Consider the following 13,145-nt stretch of genomic DNA (forward strand, 5'->3'; position numbering starts at 1 on the left):
GAAAATAAACAAACAATAGCTACAAGTCTGAGTAATTCTTTTGTTTCATATACAAAAATGCATAAACTAAATGATGAATAAATTTGTTTATTTCTGACTTGTTTCTAATGTTAACTTTTTTACTAAAACTTTATAAACAAAAACATTTGAAACGTTTACACTGAAACTGTCATTAGTTGATTAACAAAAAAATGTCAACATGTTCTGTAATGTAATGTAACTGTAATGTAATTTTAACGACAACTAATTGTGATAAAAATTCTACAGTAAAGACTCTTTTATTCGTTTGTTCAATGACGAATAAAATAAAATATTGATTGATCGTCTGGACAAATAATCATTAGCTTAATATATAACCTAAATAGGCAGTTACTATAATTTATCCTATTACAAAAAAAAAAAAAACGTTTATCGATTCGTTGAACATCCTTTTATGAAGTTTTTCTTTTACAGCTAACTGGCGAGCCATGCGGACATCACTATCAGTACACGCGAGATCAACGAAGGAGACGCATCTCTCAGTTTGAGATATATTTTGATAATAAGACATATATAATCTGACAAAGGGACAATCTATTACATTCAAGTGTTAACTACTTCTAGTCAAGAACGAAAAAAATATTCGTGAGCCATTTGCGACCTTCGATCCTCGAAGGTTCGAATATTTACTTTTCGAAATTTGAATTTTACTACCGTTATAAAGTTTGTAAAATCTGTGCCGCGTTTAGACGCGCCGTTTCTTGAAGGCTAGTGTCGTGTAGTGGTGTTGTAGACTTTTTTAAAATGGCAACTACGGGCAGTGAGATGTGGCTGCAGTGGTTCGCTTGCTGCTACCAACCCGCAGCGCAGGCACAGAGGACCCGGCGGAGAATAGACAGATCTATGATTGGTGCACCGACCAATTTCCAACACACAGGACACATCGGTAAGTTAAACATTATTAAAAAAACTACTCAATTTCGATAGTTTATGTTTCTTTATTACTTTCTCCATATTGTTCTAGATTATGTTGTCAAACATACATTATGTCTTGTATAAATTTACATATTTCGTAAGATACATGAACCAGATATGTATATTTTTTTTAAGATACAATCTCTAACAGTTAGGCTTAAAACTATAGTTCATCAAATAATGCAAATAAAATGAGAAACTTAATATACCTAAGCATATTTTTACAAAATGTAAGTCTAATTTCATACGTCAAGTGGCACTTGAATACGATAAGTCTGTCACTCGATTAATGACAACCTTCTAGAACAATGTGAATGACCCATCACTAATACGATATCGATACTCGACTCGAATACATAATTATGTATAACAAAGTTTTCGTACATTTTTTTTACCGTTAACCAAATTATTATTAAAATTGTTACACTGTAGTAACAGTCTATTAAATTATATGCGGGTTTTAATTTTTATGGAATTCTTTCTGGCATAATATGTAAATATTTTGATATAAATTATATTTTGTTTTAAATTTCACAGATAGTAAAGTCTCTTCTCAGATATTATTTTTACAAAGATGTAAAAAGTATTATTGCAATATTCCAAATACGATATACAAGAAAAAAAATACAATTTATGGTTTTAAGGATGTATCAAACCCCATTTTAAAAATGTCAACAGCCTCTTACATTTTTTATTCGCAAATAGACTTAGATGCTTAACTTATTTAGTCTTTATCTTCATACTTAAACCAATTATAGTAGTCCTTAAAATGTTATAAAAACTAGACAAGCGTTGTCATGCAACTTCCATTTATGAACTAGTTGTTTGCTCACAAAGATTAGTCTCGTGACTTGAATATTGTTAAATCAAAAATGTCTCATATTTTTGATAGTAAAATATCCTCGTTTACATCAAAATTATAGATAATATATTATATGCAAAAAGGCTAACATTTTATCACTATGCTTAGGATACCAATAGTCTAAAGTCCTGTAAAAATCAATAAGCATTCTGGAATGTTTCCAACAAAAATGCTTTCCAAGCTCTCTTCGAGAGGGTATTCAAAACGATTCCAAAGTAGGTCATTTTGTCGTCACAATGTAGAGGAAGTTCAAATCTGTCTACACATCATACCTAAACCTGCAGCTGTCAAGTTATTTAAATGTTTCAAAGAAACTTGAACACAGACTTTAATGGACGATGGCTTTATTAACGTTGTAAAACTTTATTTTCATAACTATATATTTTACGGTAAAGAAAAGTTTTTCGTAAAAAGATTAAATTCGACGATGTTTTATGCACTTGGACGTCAGTAACTTTTTCCTACGTCACAATACAGCCACGGTCTGATGCAACAAAGGAACGTGGATCTTATGTTATTATACGTAAAGAATCATTTGAATATCAATGATTACGTATTATAATTATAGTTACATAAAACCGTTTCATTAGTATGCTGGATATACACGGGTGTACCAAATTCGGAGTCAGAGCAGCCAGTTGGACGTCTTCTTCCGTATATGGGAAAGAATTGTCGCATCGTTGATGCTACAACGAATGAATTCATACAAATTACGTGTAATGCGACAGACGCACACAGTCTGGAATAATTATTGCATTTATACCATGAACACTTAACTTATTGCAGAAGCCTTGTATTATATAATAAGGCTGATGGATTTTTAATGCCACACCAACGTGCACGAGTATCTAAGTCTAGTTTAAGTCTATTTCTGCACATCATTATGACAACCTTTTTAAATAGAACGAAATTTCCGGCAAGAACGAGTATGAGTCTGATATAATTACTTAGTGGTGATTGACGATTGGACTTGATCGATAGAGGGGATAATGAGAGTACGGCTACGTGCGGTCTTGTACATACAATTTCCATTAGATTTTTGATAATTATTTGACACTTAATTATAAATGACATAAATGTTAAGATTAAAGATAATATAATTTCGTATCAGATTTCAATTCATACTGGGCTTGACATGTGTTTTCATTCGCATTGAACATTTGTTAGATTGATCAACATTTACGGTCATTGCTAGCCTACTATGATAATTTAACGTTTTATGACATCCTCTTCAATAATCACCATTAACATTCAAAAGTAAAATAATTACACAAATTGACTGAATAAACGCTGAGATTAACTTTTTCGCAGAAATAAATAATCAATAACCAGAATTGATACAAAGTTAAATATTATATGTATAAATTGTAGGTATTTTTATTTATTCATATTTTGACGCTTTTCGAGAGCGATTGTGTATGGACACCAATTTATTAGATTTACGCATTCGTGTTGATTTAATTCTTATGTTTACCATGTCTTGCAAACTAATACAACAAATTTGAATTTGAATACCACAGTGAATAAAAACAAATTGATAAAAAATATTGTAAATTTTTTAATGTTTATAGATATGATATTGTTTTAGGTAATTATTTTCTTCTTTATTAAGTTTATTATTATTTCTTAATAATTGTGGAATCCCGTTAATTTATCTTATCAAATTATTTACGAACTAAAAGGTAGGATTGATTCAATATTTCCCACTGACCATTCTAATAATGTTAATATTAAAGTTATATTTTTATATATATAAATGTTAATCTGTGCTCCGTTTTGTTATAAAGTGAGAGCTTACTGAATACTGCTACATAGAGCTTACCTAGATTTGTAATATATTGCTAATATGAATGCCGTTTAAATTACAACTAAATTCTCAGTAAATGTAATTTCTTAATACAAAAAAAAAATTAGAACAATTTAATCGTCTTGACAGATACATTGAAGTTAGTATGAGTCATTTTTAAATAGAGTAAACACAACCGCGTTCGTTCGGCTTCAGTGAATTTTAATTAAATGTGAATATTAATCGATTTGCTTAACCTTCACTTTGTTTCAGCACTTAATATGATTATTTCGGGTAGTATCGTGTTACTTATCGATGCAAAAGCTTGTAGTGGTTGTAATTTTGTAAAAAAAATCTAAGCTACTATGTCCTTTATACTTTTTTTTTTAAATACTAGTGGAATAAATTTAAAACATATTTGTTAAAATTCTGTTCCTTTACTGAGTTATAACTTAAAGCATTTTGTCGACAAATCCATCAGCCATTCGAAAATATACTCGATAAACATTGGTCTGTGACTTAATGGAACTACATAATTTAATTATAAGGTTTAGGTATTTTAAGAACAAAAAATATTTTACGACTATCCGCCCTCCGTACGAACGCAATCAATACTTTTATATTTTAAACAAAATAAAGTATAGTACCTATATACAGTAATAGCCGCTGTTGTCGTTTTTATTTAAATTTAGAATACTTTACACATTCAGTGTTACCAACCAACCGAATGAAGAAAATAAACAAAGTTCGTCGGCCGAGGCGAGTAAGCAGGCGAGTGACTCATCTCCGTTCTAAACGCGCATAAATTCTATTTTCTTTATTTTTCAACATACGACATCGCCTACGAAACATTTTCTAACGTTTAAATTTTTTATTGTTACATTTTACTAATATTAAATACTAATAATATTAAATATATATATTATTCTCATAAATTTAACTAAAATATTGTCGATTTTGCTTTCATAGTATAAAAGAACAAAAATTTAATAGGTACTAACATTAAGGATCACTAACCTAATTCGTTCGCCAAATTACTGAGTGGCATACAATATGTTAGTTTATATTTATAACAAGGCAATGTTTCGACATCGCGCATATGGTTTCATATATCATGACGTGACACTATGTAATTAAGCGTAAAAACATATATAATAAACAAAGTAGGTACCGTAGTATTTAAGGTCACCTATTTTTATAAATTTCAAAGTAGTGCAAAACTATTTCAAAATACATATAAAAAGAATGAATAGCAGGTCGCTATTGTGTTAGAAACTGGGTTTCGAAGAGTTGAAATGACTTTAATTATCTTTGTGGGGCACAAAGCCGTAATTATGAAAACAAAATAATATTCAGTAATCTTAATTACGAATATACGCTATTATTTTGAACTTACCGCTTCAATTAAAATCAAAATTTTAGTCAAAATTGAGTCATTTACTTTTTTCATATTTCATGTAAGACAGTAAACCTAACTTTTTTATTTTTGCGAATCTCACCCAGGGGAGGAATTAGTTTTTTTCTTCTTCAAAATACCTATTAGCGTACGTCCAGCATATTTACAAAGCCAATCTTTATGTTACAAACAGCTTGTGTTTACAAGCAGAACGGTAAACATAAATGTTAACTTTTTTGAAACCGCATGGGTGCTACAGTATCATCATTTAAAAAATGTTATATCTCAATTTTCCATATAATTATATTAACTATTTGTTTACCTGTCCATTGTTTGATGAAATATATTATAGATATAGATTTAAACTTTTATTAGTAATCCCACTAATTTAATAAAACACTTTTTTCGGATTTTATCGTGGTTTATTGTTAACTTTTGATTCCCGACGTTTCGGATACTTTACAGCAACCATGGTCACGGGAGGACTGACACTCGAAAAAAGTGTTTTATTAAATGAGTAAAATTCGCGTAATCTCACTAATATTATAAATATGAAAACAAAATGTGGGGAAAAAAAATAACAAAAAATATATGAACGCAAAATATGGGATGAATGTATGAATCGTGCAAATCTACTTAAATTATTTAAAACTTACAATTAGTAATAGCTAGCTATTATGACAGGTAGAAAAAGGAAAACAATCCTGCGTCTGATGTCTAGAATAGACTAGGACTGTTGATAAAATATCGATATATCGAAATATCGATATTATTATTTAGAAATATCGATATTTATTACTAATTTAATACTTTTTTGGACGATATATCGAAAGTTCTATATTGAAATTTAAATATCGACACTCGATATTTTGAAGTAAAACTTTTTTACGCAAGCTTGTCTTGGGGAGTAAACTGGGAAATACGTGATAAGAGTGTTACGAAAAGTGTGATCGGGTGAGGCGAACGGAAGCTCAAAGGGACACATAAGTTAGTGAAAGTAGAAAGACAGAGAAACTTATGTTTCGTAATGCTTTCGTCGTGTAGTCTAAAACTTACTCGTATTTTTAAGTAAATTTTAATTTTTCTTATTTTTTCTCGTCAATTAAACTAGAACTTAATCTACTGAACTTTATTTACACTACATTATTTTTTCCTCTTTTAGTTTATTTATTTACATACTAGCTTTTACCCGCGGCTACGCTCGAACTGAAGCCATTAAATAAGAAGAGAGATTTTATCTTTCGTAAAAAAAAAAAAAAAAAAAAAAATATATATATATATATTTTTTTTTTCTCTTTTATATTTGATACTTTTATCCTATGTTACTTCTTATACCTCCAAGAATATATGTACAATGTTTCATGATGATAAGTAGTTTTCGCGTGAAAGCGTAACAAACATTTATGATATTAGTAGTAATTATCGTAAATCAAAATGTAATTTTCGTAGGCACTTCCCCACGCAGAGAAAAGGAAAATACTTCATCATTATGGGACAGACATGAAGGTATGCTCTTGAAAAATTCGTCTAATGCCAATGAATTTTTTTTCACAATTTTTGTTACAATGTCTGATGTATTAAAGCATCATTTAGATCAACCGAATATTTCAAGGTTATTAAATTATGGGTTGTTAACATTTTGGATTTATAGTAAAAATTTTTACTCTTGTGCTATCAGAAATAGCTGTTAAATATTTGATTTCTTCTGCTACGTCTATAGCATCTGAACGAATTGCTTCTATGATCAATCTTTTAGTGCCTAATAATCGTAATAGTCAAATAATTAAACATATAATCATTATCATCATCATCATCATCATCATTACAGCCTATCACAGTCCACTGTTGGACATAGGCCTCCACAAGTTAACACCAAAAATGGCGTGAACTCATGTGTTATGTGTAACATGTATTATGTGTAAACATATAAAACAACGAGTATTTTTTAAATACTTACTTCATATTGGTACGGATTAAAATTGAACAATAATGACTTAAAATCTTACATTTTAATACACTTATAATTTAATTTGTTTAACAAATATACCGAATTATAAACTGTATAAGCTGCAAATAACTCAAAATTTTAAAGAGCTTGGAGGTTGTATTTCAATTTTGGCGTATCCTCTCTCAGAACTTGCTAAGCTATTGTATAAGATTGTAAACATTGATATGCGACGACGACCTCATTAATTTCTTGTATGTAAATGTGTGATGTTCCTATGTAGTGGCGTAGTCCTTATGGACTAAAACTCCTTAAAAAAAAACTTTATAAATTATTTTTGAGCCGACTTACTATTGTTTTTTTTAAAACAAAGCCGATGAAATCCAATCGAAAAAATATCGATATATCGAAATATCGATATTTTGAAGAATATCAACAGCCCTAGAATAGACAATGCAAATGGTTTGACATTGACAACGATAATCATCTGTACAACTATGGTACAACTGATGGAAAGTTGATCATAAGTTTTCTCATTAGTGGAGTGGACCAGAGAACCAGTAGCGCCACAGCTAGTTCCCATGACCAATGAGCACTTCTACGTAAACATAAATAAGTGTGACAGGACTACGTACTTTATCATTCAATAGATTTTAGTCAATAACACATTGTTTTTTGTTTCTGATAATAGATAAGGAACAAGATTGATTGCATGTTACTGAATGACTATATCGTATTATTAGAAATGAGTTAGTCAATTGCCTGTTTCAAAGAAAAAAAAATAAGACTAGTGTAAACATTTTTGAATATCATATCAAAAATTGACCGCTCCAGCGGGGATCGAACCCGCGTCTCCGACTGGAACTTAAAAAGCCGACCGATGGCGGGATAACCACTCAACTGCTGGCTTTGAAATACACAGGCCGAAGACGGGCAGCAGCGTCTTCGGTGCGACAAAGTCAGCCCTGCGGTCACCAACCCGCCTACCCAGCGTGGTAACTATGGGCAAAACACATGAGTTCACGCCATTTTTGGCGTGAACTTGTGGAGGCCTATGTCCAGTAGGGGATTGCGAAAGGCTGCTGTGATGATGATGTGATGATCACTCAACCGGCGTGCGCAGTGCGCACTCCGCACCGCACCGCGTGACCGCACATAGCGATAGCAGTGTCGTACAGCGGCGTTGACGCAAACTAAAAGCTATGAATGACACTATCGTACTAATTTCTCACCATTGAGATTGGGCTCCGTTGCATGACCTATATAAGACGTTGGTTATGGACGTGGTTTTGATTTTGAGTCCGCTTCACAACTGACACACAATTTTGTATTTTTACCATTACAAGATTTCTCATACAATATTTATCGAAGAACTTAACAATAGTTCATAAGATATGGGATTTTTTTTCACAGTTACCTCGATATCTCGAACAGTCCAATTTACACTGACCTTACACATAAGGTCTCAAATTAACTTCGCTTAAACATTTCAACATTGACCTTACGTTGCAGATTAACCTTTTTTTACGCAAATACAATTGTTACACGTAATTAACTTTAAACGCCAGCAATATTTTGTCTGATATTATATTATTTTTAGATACATCTAAATATCGAAAAGGTCAATAATACATTATAATTGATATAAGTTTATTTTACTGAGATAGGGCTCGGCAGGAAAATCTGAAGCAGCCCGACTGAGGAAGTACCTCACCATACAGAATCGTTCCGAACTTAAAGACTGCAGCTAAATAATAGTCATCTCAAGTAATAAACATCGCACACTCAACAGACCCCTACTAGGATTCACTTGTGTATCGGGGATACGCAAACACACAATACACAAGCACAAACGACCAGACCACGATAAACGTTTAGTAAGTAAATGGAGGTAAATAAAAGAGGTCTTGTTGCAGTAAAACATTACACATGTGTAGATTCTAACACAGTAAATGTAACAATTGAAATGTATGGTTTTACTCAATATCTCCACAACGGCTAAACCGACCAAAATATAAAATCAGAAGGAATGATCGTTAGGCAAATATAAAAAATAAACTCGTATCACGTATGACTATTAATCATCTGATTTACTACATTAAAATGTATGCAAACACTGTCATTAAAACACTTAAATATGCAATTAATTTAAAATTCGCAGCTTCGTAGATTAATTTATAATAGGTACAATCTCGCGGTCGAGTTAGAAAGCGCCAGTATCACTTCCAAGCTAGTAATAGTACTGGCCTAGTAAAGTAGAAAATTAATAAAATAATTAGCACTCGTCGTTATCTACTTTACTACTATATAAAATAACTTATTTTCAATATAATAATTATAATGGACTTCATTTTCTATACTTTATAGTTTGTATGCAGGTAATATTTAACTCAATATTCACTTTAGCACAAAATCATCAAATAAAGTAATTCCCCATAGTGGGGTGTGAATCCTGAGTTAAAAGTCCGAATACTAACATACACAACATGAACACAATTACCCAGAACACGAAGAATATATCTATAATTCTTATAAACATAATAATAAAAACTAACAAATAACGTTAACAAGTTAGTAACACTTAACAACTTTTTGAAGTAAAACTTTATGCACGCTTGACTTGGGGAGAGTAAGCAAATGAATGCGTAACGAGAGCGTTACGAAAAGTGTGATCGGGCAATGCGAACGAAAGGTGAATGGGAAAAGTGAAGGGGGAAGATATAAGTTAGATGGAGCTAAAGAAGTTTTACTTCAGTCATGTGGTCTAAAGCACACTCGTTTTTCTGATAATACAATCGTTTTCTGCACGAAATAAGAATGTAATGAATTTGAAAGGCAAGAAATTTTTAAGTTTTGAATCTTAATATACGATAAAGGTAATATTATTACATTCTAAAAGAGAGGGTAAAATATGATAACTCTTTACATACATAATTATTTCACTTGTCTATATTAATATAGGTACGTTTAATGGTTATATTCTCTTTGAAACGGATCAAGTAGGTACAGGCTTATAAAATAATAATAAATACTAGAAATTATATCTAAAATGCGGGACAACTAACCGTATACTATAATAATCTTATATGTGCACTATGCTGTAAGGAATGTCAGGTGAATCAAGGACGGCTCTCACAGCCGGCCCTAACCGAGTCTTCATGGCTTTGCCAGCATTCGAACGCAAGGTCGCACCCGCCGGCGTCGCACGTAAACCTGATCACGTTAGTCGTGATATCGAATTATAAATAAATATATTAATTTCCATATTAGGAACTATTAAAGTTCGTTTGCATTAGTCATTAGATTAGACTTGTCAATCTTAACAAGTATACAAACGTACCTTTATGTTTGTATAATACTAGCGGCCGCCCGCGACATGGGAGTTAGTTATTTGCACATAATTTTTAATTACATTCGAAACAGCTAAATACTCAATGAAAGGAACAAATAAAAGAAAGATAAATAAATTAAAATCCTTCTGCGATAGTACTTTTACTTCAATAACATTGGACTTTCATACAAACTACCATCCCTTGTTTTAACCCCAAAAGGGAGTTGATTTCTAAAGATACATTATTAGTACACGCCTCCACACCATCTATAGAGTACACATTTAAAATTTCAAGTCTCTTACTTCAAAAACACAGGACTTTCATACAGACTTCTAACCACCGTTTTGCCCCATTTGGGGTGGAGTTTCCTGCCAAATTTCAAGTTTGTAGGTGTTATAGTTTCTGAGATTTCGTGATTAATCAGTGAGTGGTATTTCGCTTCTATATATCTATATATTAATAAGTGAAGCAAAAACTTTGTACGGCTTTTGTTGATTGTCAGTCTGTAGTCAAATTAAAAAATTTAAGAAAAGGTTCTTAATTTGACTTTTCTTTTTTTAATTTAATTTTTTAATTTTGGTCGAATTTCGACCACTAGGCGACTACTAGTAATAAACGTATATTAATAAATTATATATTAATAAAAATTCATCGCCAAAACGTATGTTCACGCATAACTTCCAAACGACTACACCGAATTCGATCATACTTTTTTTGCGTTCGTTTTTTATTACAAGACAAAGTTTGTATGTAAATGTAAAGGCAGTACTAAGTGCGCCGGTTCGCCTACTAGCCAATTCATAAAATTTTTGTACTTTCTGTGTACTCAAAGTTAATGAAATAAAATAAGTATAAGCTTGAGAAAGAAAATATTGACCCACACATCAATTTAATTACGATAAACTATTATCTAACCGCCAAAAATAGTTATGTAATTTATTAGCTGTTAAAAATATGCCTTAATTTTCATTACAGATAGCGTGACTTGTGTAATCTATTCGATGTAATTAATTCTAATAATAAAAGTCGGCAGTGTCGTTTCATTGTATCGTGAACGCCTAACCTTCTAATTAATTACGTATATTGTGAAGATTTTGCTGCTTTTAGCGTTTAGTACTTGTTATAACATTCAGTTTGCTTGGAGTTAATGAAAGTTTTTTAATAATTCATTGTTATGACGTTTGTATATATTACTGCCTTTATTGTAAAGTATTGATTATGAAGTACCTACGCAACCTTCCTTTTTAATATCATTATAGAAACTTTCGTGCAGAAATAACTTAGCTACAGTCCTGTAACAGTATACAGTGTAGTGCTGTAAAAAAGAATTATGAAGATCCATGAATTAAAAAAAGTTGCCAGTTTTCATTTCAGAATACTAATTTCAGAATACAGTACTAAAGTCTTATGACCTAATTATTTATTCATTTATTTTTTGAATAAAATTTCATCATTATCATCATCATTACAGCCTATACAGTCCACTGCTGGACATAGGCCTCCACAACTTTACGCCAAAAATAACGTGAACTTATGTGTTTTGCCCATAGTCACCACGCTGGGCAGGCGGGTTGGTGACCGCAGGGCTGGCTTTGTCGCACCGAAGTCGCTGCTGCCCGTCTTCGGCCTGTGTATTTCAAAGCCAGCAGTTGGATGGTTATCCCGCCATCGGTCGGCTTCTTAAGTCCCAAGGTGGTTGTGGAACCTTGTTATCCCTTAGTCGCCTCTTACGACACCCACGGGAAGAGAGGGGGTGGCTAAATTCTTTAGTGCCGTAGCCACACAGCACATATTACATATATATATATACAGAATAAAATTTATCTGTAATTAAAAAACCCTCTGTCTCCTTTCAGGGTCGACCGACGTGGACATGCCCTCGTCACTCCTACACTCCATACAGAACCAGATGCAGAGCAAGGGGGGATACGAAATGGCGTACGGTGTTAAGGTATAGAGAACTTTGTCTTTTTTTAGATAAGAACGAACAATTAATTTAAAAAAGTGCTTCTGTACAATAGGTACTTATTGTATATTTATTATTATTATTTATTTTAAGTTTGAAAATATTTAAATCTCGTAAACCTACCGTTACTACCACTACATTATTTAAGAATGTCAAGAGAGAAAAGAAATGAAAATGTATTCGATCTTTTACACATTTTTATTTGAAGCATTATTCTTTCGAAATATTTTAAATAAATTACCATTAATATATTTTCATTTCAATTGATTAAAGATCTACATTAGTAACCTTAGGGGCCGGTTTCACCTGTTTTGGATAAAGTTTATCATACATATAAGTTACGAGTAGACTAACAGCAGAAGGTAATATAGACCATTAGGATCTATCAGATTTTATATACATATATGATATTAGAAATTAATAAAATAAAATACAGTTTCACACTCAACGCTTTACACTTAACGGCCTCCAGTAGGATTTTCTCCTGTGTCGGGGGTCCGGAAACACACGCAATACACAAGCACAACGCCCAGACCACGACAAACATCTATATGGTCGATACAAATGCCTGTCGTGAGCGGGAATCGAACCCGCGAACGCCAGCGCAACAGCCAGTGCTATGACCGCTGCGCCAACGCGTCGTCATACAGTGGAATTCGATGGTGATAATGAATAATAAACCTATAACTTTTATTGGTTCGATACCGTCATCTGTCAAATAGCGTTAACGGCAACCAGTGAAACAGTGTTGATATAATATAACTAGCTGACTCGGCAAACGTTGTGTTGCCGCTAAACGCTATTTAAAAATAAGGGTTGGTGGTAGAAGGGTGAAAATTTATGGGTGTATGTATTTTTCAACGCCAAATCATAATGAACTAAATAATAAATAATTTATCTAAAA

General features: G+C 32.0%; 1 protein-coding gene across 1 annotated transcript; it reads left to right on the top strand.

Annotated features, from left to right (window-relative positions):
* Positions 1 to 604: 604 nt before the first annotated feature.
* Positions 605 to 12,232, top strand: LOC123664060 (CDC42 small effector protein homolog). The gene is made up of 2 exons (XM_045598679.1): positions 605 to 925; positions 12,132 to 12,232. The coding sequence occupies exons 1-2, from the start codon at positions 784 to 786 to the stop codon at positions 12,230 to 12,232; spliced, it is 243 nt and encodes an 80-aa protein (XP_045454635.1). The 5' UTR covers positions 605 to 783.
* Positions 12,233 to 13,145: the final 913 nt, after the last annotated feature.

The sequence above is a fragment of the Melitaea cinxia genome, chromosome 21 (assembly GCF_905220565.1).
Source record: "Melitaea cinxia chromosome 21, ilMelCinx1.1, whole genome shotgun sequence".
Taxonomy (NCBI): Eukaryota; Metazoa; Arthropoda; class Insecta; order Lepidoptera; family Nymphalidae; genus Melitaea; species Melitaea cinxia.